Genomic DNA, 14591 nt, shown 5'->3' with positions numbered 1-14591 from the left:
TAAAATTACCGACAAGAAGCCGACAAGAAAGGAAATGAGAGATAAAATAGTTTTTATTTATTAATACAATGTAAGATTTGTTGATTTTTTTATTTAGGAATATTTTGTGGTCTGAAATAATGGTTGTGACAGGTAATATTGAGCCGACAAGAAAAATAGATCTACCGACAAGAGGCTTGAATTAACGACAAGAAGCCGATAAGACAGAAAATGAAATACAAAATAGTTGCTTTTTAATTTATTTATCAATACAATGTTTGATATGCATTTTTTTTCTCTCTCTTTCTTTTCTATTTTGATTGTTTTGTGGTGTCTGATACAATGGTGGTGACAGGGAATATTGAGCCGACAAGAAAAATAGATCTACCGACAAGAGGATGGGATTACTGACAAGAAAGATAATAAATGATATAAACGAAATTTATTTACCAATACTCTGTTTGATTTGGTTATTTATTAGTTATTTATTATCTATTTGGATTGTTTTGTGGTCTAATGTAATCTAATGTTGGCGACAGGTAATTGAGCCGAAAAGAAAAACTGATTTACCGACAAGAGGCTGGAATTACCGACAAGAAGCCGATAGGAAAGAAAATGAAATACAAAATAGTTGCTTTTTAATTTATTTATTAGCACATGTATATAAACATTTTGTCATGTCTAATATTTTGTCGCGGTTCTTCAAAGATATTCAGTTCGGGTGCTGGTATTATGTGTTTTCACTGCATAGGAAGCCAGCCAGCGAAGTGTATGTTGTCATTGTGTAAGATTTCGCTGGTCATTATTACTCTTGGCAGAAATTTGTGTATACAAGTTACCCGTGGACGCGTGTGTCCCCTAAGGTCAATCGGCACGTGGCTCATAGGTGAAGGTATGATAGTATAATTTCTAAATATGGGCCCGCCCACATCGCCAATTACTATTTTTCATTATCTGGTAGTTGGTGTCAGAATTAATTCATTGCAACAATTTCTAATAATCAATCTACACGAACTTATATAAAATAAAATATATATTGTGATTTACCTTCTTAAAATTAGTACGAAATTTGGAATATATCGTGGGTAGTTATTGTAATCAATACAAAATAAACATTGGAGTTATTCCATTATCATATCATTTAATACATTTTCTGGTAATGCAATCATTGTCGATATATACATGTATTACTACATTGTACGCGTAATTAAATTAGTATAAATCAAGAAATAAAAAAGATCGTATTGTTCATTTTCTTGTCGGCTTCTTGTCAGTAGACTAATTATAACCTCTTGTCGGTAAATCATTTTTTTCTTGTCGGCTCAATTAACTGTCGCCAACATTACATTAGACAACAAAACAATCCAAATAGATAATAAATAACTAATAAATGAACAAATCAAACATAGTTTTGATAAATAAAACGTGTTTTATCTTTTATTTTCTTTCTTGTCGGTAATTCCATCCTCTTGTCGGTAGATCTATTTTTCTTGTCGGCTCAATATTACCTGTCGCCAACATTACATTAGACCACAAAACAATCCAAAGTCCAAAATAGAAAAAAATAAGCAAATCAAACATAGTATTGATAAATAAAACGTGTTTTATCTTTTATTTTCTTTCTTGTCGGTGATTCAAGCCTCTTGTCGGTAGATCTATTTTTCTTGTCGGCTCAATATTACCTGTCACAACCATTATATCAGACCACAAAATATTCCTAAATAAAAAAAATCAACAAATCATAGATTGTTTTAACTACTAGTACTTTGATCTTAGTAAGCCAACGACTCATCAAGATGAGTTCCGGGAAAAGTAGCTCGATGTAGTTCCGAATGTTTTGTGATGGCGGATGAGTTGATAGAGAGATGAGAAGGATTCTGGTAAAATTTACTGTTTTCTAAAGGTATACGATTATTTTCACAGTCAAGTTATACATTCATGCATAAGCATTTTACACATATGAAAATAATGTAATAGTCTGATCTAACAAGAGATTTTGTCTCTCCATCGGATGATGAATCACCTGCACGCTGACAATGATGATACACATGTCGGTTACTGGTAGGCCGTGTACAATGTAGTTCACTGGTGATAGGGTGGGTCCGATGTTTCATGACTGCTGCATAAATTCCACCATCACACACAGTTAATTGTTCTGTAGACCCACTTGTTTCTTAGGCTCAATATAAATTTGATGTCTTTTTGACAGACTTCCTGTTTGAAAAGCCAATCCGGCGAAATTGGTTGTTATCATTTATTATTATGAACGGATATTCTATCGTACACTATATTACGGACGACCGTCCACTATTGCGGACTTTCGGTCATTTAGTGGGAGTGACAGACGAGAAAGGATAGTAGATAAGAGATTCGGGAGTCGTCTGGTGTGTAGTCGTTTCGGTAACTTTACTAGAAGTCTAGTTCAGGTCGTTTAATTTCGGAACACATCAAAAAGGGGGTCTCAAAAAGGGGGTCTCCCTAGACATGAATGGACCTGAATGGGTTTTAAATGTGTTTAGTGCTTATTAATGTGTATATCTTCTTATTTACGAATGCAATAAAGGGTGTTATTACATATTTAAATACCATAATTATTTTTTATAAAACCAACATATTTTTAATCATGTATTTTAAAGCTCCATAAAATCAACAATGATTGAGCCACCGTAAACCAAACAAGAAAAATAAGTTGCTAATTATAATCGAACCTACAAACTCGGCGGACCTTAATGGGGTCTGAACAGGACCCGAATGAGATCGAATGACCTGGGAATTCAGGTGTATTTTAACATCTGATTTTGCATTTAACAATAAAATATTACACAAAAATAGCTATAATACAGCTTAATTCCTGTTCAGGTCCACTCATGCCCATTCAGGTCCAATTTGGATTGGTGGTGATTGTCAGTTTGATTAGTGACTCATTTATCGAGCTTTAAAATACATAATTAATTTTTTTTTAATTAAAAATGGTATTTTATTATGTAGTAAAATCCCTTCATTCTAGCATAATACACTGAAGAAACTATCACATTTACATAAGCAATATAAACACCTTGAAAACCATTCAGGCCCAGATTCAGGTTCATTCAAATACATTATTGTATAGGAGGACACTCGAAACGTTGTTTCAGTACTTTGTTATGGATTGGTACTTTTTTCTTGATAAACATGTAACCCTGGTAAATACTAGCTGCAGTATACCGCTCTGCTAGAGAGATCTTCTCTTTAGCTCGATCGGTTGAGCGTAAGACTTGTAATTAGCCAGAGGTCCCAGGTTCAATCCCTAGCGGAGGCAGTGCTTTAAATTTAATTAATCATGCGCTCTGTTACAAACAGGCAACATTTGTGTAAGTTAACAATGAGTGACACTGTCCAGCTAGAAATATCTGTTGATATATATTATATATGAAGAAAACAAATGAAGTAAAGATAACCCTGATAAGGTTATTCTGTCATTTAATACATAAATTATTACGATAGACTATAATTGTTTAACAGTGATAGTGATCATAGTGTATTATTAGATAAAACTGTAAAATTGTTGTTTTCTTATTATCAAATAAAAATGATTGAATTTGAGATTTTGATTTAATAGTAATGCAAATGGTGTGTGTATTTATTACAACACAAGTAAACACAAATCCCTTTAAGTCTGTGCTCCAATGCACTAGTAATGTGTTGTACGTAATAATGTCTTACAAATTCAATCACCATAATCATTATTATTCTACACTTATTTACACAAATTTTACAATGAATTGGGTGAAGGACAAAGACACCGTCAAACATGCTAAAAATTTGGAGGCAGAAAATCTTGTACCTTGTACAAAAGTTGAAATAGGCAACAGAACAGCTAGATTATATACATACATGTAAATGACTGAACAAAGTAAACTTGTACCACTAAAAACCTGTCAATCATTGGCTAAGGGAAGTAAGTCTGTAACACCTTTTGGTTCTTCCATGTTATTCCATAACAGAATTATTCCAATACTGGCAGAATTATCTTAGTTCAGCTGTAGTCTTTTGATTTAGCAACTGTCCCGAGTTTGGTTCACAACTGTCCTGATTCTAGTTCACAACTGTCCTGATTTTGGTTCACAACTGTCCTGATTTTAGTTCACAACTGTCCTGATTTTAGTTCACAACTGTCCTGATTCTAGTTCACAACTGTCCTGATTTTAGTTTACAACTGTCCTGATTTTAGTTTACAACTGTCCTGATTCTAGTTCACAACTGTCTAGATTTTAGTTCACAAGTGTAATGATTCTAGTTCACAACTGTCCTGATTTTAGTTCACAACTGTCCTGATTCTAGTTCACAACTGTCCTGATTCTAGTTCACAACTGTCCTGATTTTAGTTCACAACTGTCCTGATTTTAGTTCACAAGTGTAATGATTCTAGTTCACAACTGTCCTGATTTTTGTTTACAACTGTCCTGATTTTAGTTCACAACTGTCCTGATTTTAGTTCATATATAACTGTCCAGAATTTAGTTCACAACCGTCCTGATTTTAATTCACAACTGTCCTGATTTTAGTTCACAACTGTCCAGAATTAGGACCACAACTGTCCAGAATTTAGACCACAACTGTCCTGATTCTAGTTCACAACTGTCCTGATTTTAGTTCATAACTGTCCAGAATTTAGACCACAACTGTCATGATTTAAGTTACCATATTTGTGCCTTAGTTGTGCCTTATTCTAGATGACTGCCATCTTGAAATCACCATTTCCACAGACCTAACATGTTTAAATCTAGACAGGGTTTTTGAGTTACAGTTGTACACGATGTTCCTAATTAGGACCTTACAGTTGTACATGATGTTCCTAATTAGGACCTTACAGTTGTACACGATGTTCCTAATTAGGACTTTACAGTTGTACACAATGTTCCTAATTAGAACTTTACAGTTGTACACAATGTTCCTAATTAGGACCTTACAGTTGTACATGATGTTCCTAATTAGGACCTTACAGTTGTACACAATTCCTAATTAGGACCTTACAGTTGTACATGATGTTCCTAATAAGGACTTTACAGTTGTACACAATGTTCCTAATTAGGACTTTACAGTTGTACACGATGTTCCTAATTAGGACCTTAACGTTGTACACGATGTTCCTAATTAGGACTTTACAGTTGTACATGATGTTCCTAATTAGGACCTTACAGTTGTACACAATTCCTAATTAGGACTTTACAGTTGTACACAATGTTCCTAATTAGGACTTTACAGTTGTACACGATGTTCCTAATTAGAACTTAACAGTTTTACACAATGTTCCTAATTAGGACTTTACAGTTGTACACAATGTTCCTAATTAGGACTTAACAGTTGTACACAATGTTCCTAATTAGGACCTTACAGTTGTACACAATGTTCCTAATTAGGACCTTACAGTTGTACATGATGTTCCTAATTAGGACCTTACAGTTGTACATGATGTTCCTAATAAGGACTTTACAGTTGTACACAATGTTCCTAATTAGGACTTTACAGTTGTACACAATGTTCCTAATTAGGACCTTACAGTTGTACACAATGTTCCTGATTAGGACTTTACAGTTGTACATGATGTTCCTAATTAGGACCTTACAGTTGTACACAATTCCTAATTAGGACTTTACAGTTGTACACAATGTTCCTAATTAGGACTTTACAGTTGTACACGATGTTCCTAATTAGAACTTAACAGTTTTACACAATGTTCCTAATTAGGACTTTACAGTTGTACACAATGTTCCTAATTAGGACTTTACAGTTGTACACGATGTTCCTAATTAGAACTTAACAGTTTTACACAATGTTCCTAATTAGGACTTTACAGTTGTACACAATGTTCCTAATTAGGACCTTACAGTTGTACACAATGTTACTGATTAGGACTTTACAGTTGTACATGATGTTCCTAATTAGGACTTTACAGTTGTACACGATGTTCCTAATTAGGACCTTACAGTTGTACACAATGTTCCTAATTAGGACTTTACAGTTGTACACGATGTTCCTAATTCGAACTTTACAGTTGTACACAATGTTCCTAATTAGGACATTACAGTTGTACACAATGTTCCTAATTAGGACCTTACAGTTGTACACGATGTTCCTAATTAGGACCTTACAGTTGTACATGATGTTCCTAATTAGGACTTTACAGTTGTACATGATGTTCCTAATTAGGACTTTACAGTTGTACACGATGTTCCTAATTAGGACCTTACAGTTGTACACGATGTTCCTAATTAGGACCTTACAGTTGTACATGATGTTCCTAATTAGGACCTTACAGTTGTACATGATGTTCCTAATTAGGACTTTACAGTTGTACACAATGTTCCTAATTAGGACTTTACAGTTGTACACAATGTTCCTAATTAGGACCTTACAGTTGTACATGATGTTCCTAATTAGGACCTTACAGTTGTACATGATGTTCCTAATTAGGACCTTACAGTTGTACATGATGTTCCTAATTAGGACCTTACAGTTGTACATGATGTTCCTAATTAGGACCTTACAGTTGTACATGATGTTCCTAATTAGGACCTTACAGTTGTACACAATGTTCCTAATTAGGACTTTACAGTTGTACACGATGTTCCTAATTAGGACCTTACAGTTGTACACAATGTTCCTAATTAGGACTTTACAGTTGTACACGATGTTCCTAATTAGGACTTTACAGTTGTACACGATGTTCCTAATTAGGACCTTACAGTTGTACACAATGTTCCTAATTAGGACTTAACAGTTTTACACAATGTTCCTAATTAGGACTTTACAGTTGTACACAATGTTCCTAATTAGGACCTTACAGTTGTACATGATGTTCCTAATTAGGACCTTACAGTTGTACACAATGTTCCTAATTAGGACCTTACAGTTGTACACGATGTTCCTAATTAGGACCTTACAGTTGTACATGATGTTCCTAATTAGGACTTTACAGTTGTACATGATGTTCCTAATTAGGACTTTACAGTTGTACACGATGTTCCTAATTAGGACCTTACAGTTGTACACGATGTTCCTAATTAGGACCTTACAGTTGTACACGATGTTCCTAATTAGGACCTTACAGTTGTACATGATGTTCCTAATTAGGACTTTACAGTTGTACATGATGTTCCTAATTAGGACTTTACAGTTGTACACGATGTTCCTAATTAGGACCTTACAGTTGTACACGATGTTCCTAATTAGGACCTTACAGTTGTACACGATGTTCCTAATTAGGACTTTACAGTTGTACACGATGTTCCTAATTAGGACTTTACAGTTGTACATGATGTTCCTAATTAGGACTTTACAGTTGTACACGATGTTCCTAATTAGGACCTTACAGTTGTACACAATGTTCCTAATTAGGACCTTACAGTTGTACACGATGTTCCTAATTAGGACTTTACAGTTGTACATGATGTTCCTAATTAGGACTTTACAGTTGTACACAATGTTCCTAATTAGGACCTTACAGTTGTACATGATGTTCCTAATTAGGACCTTACAGTTGTACATGATGTTCCTAATTAGGACCTTACAGTTGTACATGATGTTCCTAATTAGGACCTTACAGTTGTACACGATGTTCCTAATTAGGACTTTACAGTTGTACACGATGTTCCTAATTAGGACTTTACAGTTGTACACGATGTTCCTAATTAGGACCTTACAGTTGTACACAATGTTCCTAATTAGGACTTTACAGTTGTACACAATGTTCCTAATTAGGACTTTACAGTTGTACACGATGTTCCTAATTAGGACCTTACAGTTGTACACAATGTTCCTAATTAGGACTTAACAGTTTTACACAATGTTCCTAATTAGGACTTTACAGTTGTACACAATGTTCCTAATTAGGACCTTACAGTTGTACATGATGTTCCTAATTAGGACCTTACAGTTGTACACAATGTTCCTAATTAGGACCTTACAGTTGTACATGATCTGCCTATATTCCAGTCTGTATTGTTATGTAAGTAAAACTGCTAAACCAAATTGTAAATAAGATTTTTGTATAATAGTAACTATCTTTATTTTTAGGTTATGCTGAGGTGTGCCATTGAACCAGTCATTTAACACAAAACATCAGGATGAAGTTTATTCATTATTCTGGTCTGATCCATCTGTTTGTGCTGTGTATCCTATTCACCATTTTGACCATCTTCGTCGTGATGACGGGCACTTTTGGTCCAGGCATGTGGCAAACTTTTGATCCCTATACAGCATACGGGAAATGGCCGACCATATTGATGTACATAATGAGATTTCTCACACTAGTACCATTGCCTCTATCTATATGTAACTTCCTAGGTATTGTAATGTTCAATACATTCCCAGAAAAGCCTAAAGTAAAATCATCGACACTTTTTGGACCATTTCTCTGCTTTAGAGTAGTTACCCGTGGAACATTTCCGGAACTAGTCAGAAAAAATGTGAGTAGGAATATTGCCATATGTTCCGAGCTTGGTCTTGATAATTTTATTTTTGAAGTAGTGACCGACACAGGTATAAACTTGGCTAAATCGTCCCGTACTCGTGAGGTAGTTGTGCCAACACAATATCAGTCTGCGAAAGGATGTCTGTACAAAGCACGAGCTCTCCAATACTGCCTCGAGGACGACGTTAATGTTCTATCCGACAATGACTGGATCATCCACTTGGATGAGGAAACACTACTAACCGAATCATGTGTAATTGGAATCATCAATTTTATAAACGAGGGGCTCTACAGTTTTGGTCAGGGTGCCATCACATATGCCAATGAAGAAATCGTTTGTTGGATTACCACTATCGCCGATTTAGTCCGTGTTGGAGTAGACTATGGAATCATCCGATATACTCTTAAATATCTACACAAACCATTGTTTAGCTGGAAAGGAAGCTATGTGGTTTCAAATGTTGGTGCGGAAAGAAAGATAACCTTTGATTTTGGATCTGAAGGCAGCATAGCAGAGGACTGTTTTTTTGCTTTGAGTGCATGGCGAGAGGGCTACAAGTTTGGATTCATCGAGGGTGAAATGTGGGAAAAAAGTACTTTCTCCTGCATGGACTTCATTCGTCAGCGGAAGCGGTGGGTTCAAGGTATCATCATGGTCCTCCTCAGTCGTCAAATTCCCGCCAGGAACAAGTTTGGGATCTCTGTCATGGTCCTTAGTTGGCTCGTTATGCCAATCACCGTGCCTAACCTTGTCCTCGTACCATTGTGCCCTTTACCCATGCCGAACATCATCAACTTCCTATGTGGCTTCATGGGGGGAGTAATGCTCTTCCTGTTTGTATTCGGGGCAGTAAAATCGTTTAATTATCGTCGGACTGGATTGTTGAAGTTCCTGTTTCTGTGTATCTGCCCCATTCTAATGATACCAGTATGTGTATTACTGGAGACATGTGCGGTGACATGGGCTCTTGTCTCCCAGAAACAAGGAGGGTTCCACATCGTCAAAAAGGAAACTAGTCCATCTCGCATAGAAGTGTAACATCATCATTATATTATCATATCACTATATTCTCAGTGTCCATCGGATATTAAAGAATCTCATTGCTGCTGTGACACACCCTGTTTGACTGTCATGGCCATCTGTCCTAATGTATTCTAGATCTTTGTAAAAAGTTGCGTCCAGCTAAAATGTAAAATTACGGAGTTGGCTGAAGCCCTGGGCTTGCCAGTTTAGTGTTGAGGACATTGTTGTCCCATTATCAACTCCATTGTCTCGTTGTTTGTGACAATGTCACCTCAATATCATGCTTCACTTTTCTTTTTTATGTTTTATCCATTGTGGCTACCTTTTTGATAATTTTAACTTTTTTTCTAAATTCCAACTGTTGTGTTCACAAGAGTCTTGTCTAGAAAAATCCAGAGATAATCCTGACCAAGTGTTCTTTTGTTTATTTGAAATCCAAGATGGTTGCTGTCTTGATAACTGTTTTTTTTTTTTTTCTTAATCTCGAACAGTGTATTTTAGCAAAAGGACCTCTTACCGGTAGAATGGAATTTTGCCACCGAACCAATTTGACAGAAACTAGGTGTAGCCATCTTGGAGACAACCCATGAGGTAGGTTTAAAAACTTCAAAAGGTCCCGGGGCCTGTGTTATGGCCTACTTAGTGTTGCCCACCTGAGGTGTAAGACGGATTCACTTGTTAGGTGGAACATGTACAGCCACCTATAGTGATTATCACCATATTTTGTGAGAAGAAATTTATTTGGAACTCTTGGGGGAATCAAACTGTCGCTTATTTCTATGATCAATCCTGATGAGTTCAGGATGGGACCAGAAATTATTCTTCCCAAAACGCGCTAACAACACACTAGACAATAATATCTCCTTATGCAAGGTATTTGTGATTAAGTTTATAATTCACGTTTTTATATATTTGTAGACATTTGTTTAAGATAAATTATAGAAAAACAGTTAAAATCATACACAATGATCAGTTTTATCCTTGAGTATTCTGGACATTGGAAAGTCATCCTGAGCTCTTCGATTGATAAGAATGGCCCTCACCCATCAAATACTGTTTTTTGTCTTGGATTTTCCAATTGTCAATCGTTAAACTAAATCTCTTTTTGTTTCTACATTTTATACTTAAAGTGAAAGTAGAGTTGATTCTAAATCTGATTGTTTCTTGCGTCATTTCCAAGAAATAGACCTACAAAAATGAATGAGTTGGTTCAAGTGATTATGAGGCGAAACCTAAGGTTAGCTTGTTTCCACAACAGAGATTCCGATAGCAATAAAGTGGTTGCATGGTTTAAATCAGTCGATAGTGAAATGCTTGTACAAAGTATATAACATGAACGTGTGATTCAACAAGTCGTCGGAACTGATAAGGAAGGCCAATTCGTCAGTAACAAATTTAATTTTTTTTTAAGGAAGTGATACACCCACTTCTGGGGACCCATAAGTTTGTCATCTAAATGTCAAAAAGTCTTTTTTTTAGAAAAAATCAATAAACACAGTACTATGTTAGTATTTAATAATTTAAGATAAAAACCAAAGTAATTTATTTCAAAATCTGTTTGTATTTTTAGTGTTCCTTTGAAGTCGATGTCGATTTTTAACTCAACTTTATAGCTATCTGTCGTGAGCAAAATTGCCGTTGTTTCTGAAAGAGGTCCTTTGATAGATTGTTTTGGAACTCAAAACAATAAAAGGTTTTTTTCATGTATATGTATTATATTAGCTATGGCAGCTATTTTGTAAACAAAACATATTTCAAACTTCTCAAGTCAACCTTCTATCAGTGGAGTTTGTTGGGTACTAACTACCTGTATGAATAGATGAAAATGATGCTTTAGGGTTGCAATGAAATTGATTAGGATTTCTGCCATCTTAAAGAAATGCATAATATTTAATCTTAAATCAAGCTGTACCAATGAAATTTAGTTGAAACCTTTCAGGAATGATCCTGAGATAATGCCAATCAATGTTTACTCAGATGTATTAAGCTTTAATCAATAGAGAATTAGTCATATATGGAAATATACTCCTAATATGGAAATGTACTAGCTATATATATAGTCTAGTCTAGGGGAGACAACTTAGGAATTGTAGAAACAAATTGTCTCCCTTGTATCACAACACGCATAATGAAAACAAGGATGTGGATGAATTTATATCTGTACAAGTTAAGTTGCAAATTTTTTTTTCGACACTATCTGTTTCAATAATGGACTTTAAGTTAATCCTGATAATGATTAAGTTCTGTGTTGTGAATTCTTTGTACACTGTAGATGGTATAGATGGCTAATATACATAATAATGTATACATGTATGTTATTATTTACTGTAAAAATGATATAATACCAGTTGTATATGTGTGTATAGTATAATTATACACTAGATGATATAAATGATTAATATATACATGTATGTTATCATAATGTAAAAATGATATAATACCAGTTGTATATGTGTGTATAGTATAATTACACACTGCAGTTAACCTTGGCTATTTGTTAATACTTGTTGCTTTTATAAACTGACAAAATATTGCTGGCCAGCTTGTAGCAGTATATGTTACCCAAGTTTTACCCTACAATGCCAAAATTGATCAAAATTTGTACGATGTACCACTGTTGTTTGACTGAGGTGGGTACATTTTGTAGGTAGTGTTGTTTGACTGAGATGGGTACATTTTGTAGGTAGTGTTGTTTGACTGAGATGGGTACATTTTGTAGGTAGCGTTGTGCACTATATTATAACATAGCTGGTTGTTTCAGAGCAATATTAATAGATGCCTGATGAATCACAGCATTTATATAAAATGTACAAAATGGATGTTCAAAGAGCACCATTTTATTCTCATTTCATAGTTTTTTTTCTGTAATCAAAACTTTAGATATAGAGAGTATCAAAATGAGTTTGTATACATAGATCACTGGCGATCTGAGACCCAGATTGATGGTGATTATCACTGGCGATCTGAGACCCAGATTGATGGTGATTATCACTGGCGATCTGAGACCCAGATTGATGGTGATTATCACTGGCGATCTGAGACCCAGATTGATGGTGATTATCACTGGCAATCTGAGACCCAGATTGATGGTGATTATCACTGGCGATCTGAGACCCAGATTGATGGTGACATGACAGGGGAGCAGATCAGTTTTTCAATGTCCAGTGTTGGAATCTCAGCAAACCCTAAACCATTACATTTCTGTTAGGAAATATAGACTGACATACTCTATCATACTCTAACATACTCTGTCATATACTCTGCCATACCCTGACATACTCTGCCATACTCTGTCATTTACTCTGACATACTCTAACATACTCTGTCATATACCCTGCCATACTCTGCCATATTCTGCCACTCTGCTATACTCTGCTCTACCATACTCTGCCATACTCTAACACACTATGCTATACCCTGCTATACTCTAACACACTCTGCTATACTCTGCTATACTCTGCCATACTCTAACATACTCTGCCATACTCTAACATACTCTACCATACTATAACATACTCTGCCATACTATAACATACTCTGACATACTCTGCCATACTATAACATACTCTACCATACTCTGCCATACTCTAACATACTCTAACATACTCTGCCATACTCTAACATACTCTAACATACTCTGCCATACTCTAACATACTCTAACATACTCTACCATTCTCTAACATACTCTGCCATACTCTAACATACTCTACCATACTCTAACATACTCTGCCATACTCTAACATACTCTAACATACTCTAACATACTCTAACATACGCAAACATACTCTGCCATACTATAACCTACTATAACATACTCTGCCATACTTTGCCATACTCTGGCAGAGTTGCCATACTCTGCCATACTCTGACATACACTGCCATACTCTGCCATATCCTGCCATACTCTAACAACTATCACTGTTACCTCTGGACAAATCCCCTCCTTGATCATCAGAAACCCAGGACATTCAACTGTTGTATATGACTCAAACAGCAACAGCAGAATCTCAAGGCTTTCCAACATTATCCTGGATTGATGCTAAGTATTTAATAATCACAACATCTGATGATCATCTCGGGAAAAGTCAGGAGTTCTCGTCCAGGTTTTATAAACATTCCTTAACGTAGAATTAAAATTTTCCATAAGAAAGCATTGTTAGATAAGGCAAACATCCGAGTTCATGAACCTCCTTCTGTAATGGTTTTGTGAGGACATGTCCTGGACATTATATAACCAATGTGATTTTTATATTCCATATATATATATACCTGAACAAGTAACATGTATATGTGGTCTTGTGTTTGTTTATAGAGCACCATTGCTATATAATCTTGAGTTATATTTAGATGTACCTACATAATAACTAGAACTTTGACCTACATAATAACTAGATCTTTGACCTACATAATAACTAGATCTTTGACCTACATAATAACTAGATCTTGGACCTACATAATAACTAGATCTTGGACCAATATAATAACTAGATTTTTGACCTACATAATAACTAGATCTTGGACCTATATAATAACTAGATCTAATTGGAATGTTTGTATTGATCTTACTATTTATAGCTGTTTTGAATTGTTGCCTAAAAGTTGTCAACTGAAGTAAACATGATCTTATTACACCTGTCCATCTGGTGGGCCTGGACACCTGTCCATCTTGTGGGCCTGGACACCTGTCCATCTGGTGGGCCTGGACACCTGTCCATCTGGTTGGCCAGCTGGACACCTGTCCATCTTGTGGGCCTCTACACCTGTCCATCTGGTCAGACTGGACGCCTGTCCATCTGGTGGGCCTCTACACCTGTCCATCTGGTGGGCCTGGACACCTGTCCATCTGGTTGGCCTGGACACCTGTCCATCTGGTGGGCCTGGACGCCTATCCATCTGGTGGGCCTGGACGCCTGTCCATCTGGTTGGCCTGGACGCCTGTCCATCTGGTTGGCCTGGACGCCTGTCCATCTGGTCATCAGACTGGACACCTGTCCATCTGGTCAGACTGGATGCCTGTCCATCTGGTGGGCCTCTACACCTGTCCATCTGGTGGGCCTGGACACCTGTCCATCTGGTGGGCCTGGGCACCTGTCCATCTGGTGGGCCTCGAAGCCTATCCATCTGGTGGGCCTGGA

The 14591-nt window shown here is 36.1% G+C and overlaps 1 protein-coding gene across 1 annotated transcript; it reads left to right on the top strand.

Annotated features, from left to right (window-relative positions):
• The first annotated feature begins 1624 nt into the window (after nt 1-1624).
• On the top strand, nt 1625-14067 carry LOC117329899 (beta-1,4-mannosyltransferase egh-like). The gene is made up of 2 exons (XM_033888118.1): nt 1625-1882; nt 8035-14067. The coding sequence occupies exon 2, from the start codon at nt 8085-8087 to the stop codon at nt 9468-9470; it is 1386 nt and encodes a 461-aa protein (XP_033744009.1). The 5' UTR covers nt 1625-1882; nt 8035-8084; the 3' UTR covers nt 9471-14067.
• Nucleotides 14068-14591: the final 524 nt, after the last annotated feature.

Source organism: Pecten maximus, chromosome 6 (assembly GCF_902652985.1).
Source record: "Pecten maximus chromosome 6, xPecMax1.1, whole genome shotgun sequence".
Taxonomy (NCBI): Eukaryota; Metazoa; Mollusca; class Bivalvia; order Pectinida; family Pectinidae; genus Pecten; species Pecten maximus.
Note: the sequence above shows the minus strand (reverse complement) of the source record. Positions and strands in the feature narration are given on the sequence as shown.

Coding starts and splice junctions, on each gene's coding strand:
- LOC117329899 (XM_033888118.1), top strand. CDS start 8,085: ATGAAGTTTATTCATTATTCTGGTCTGATCCATCTGTTTGTGCTGTGT.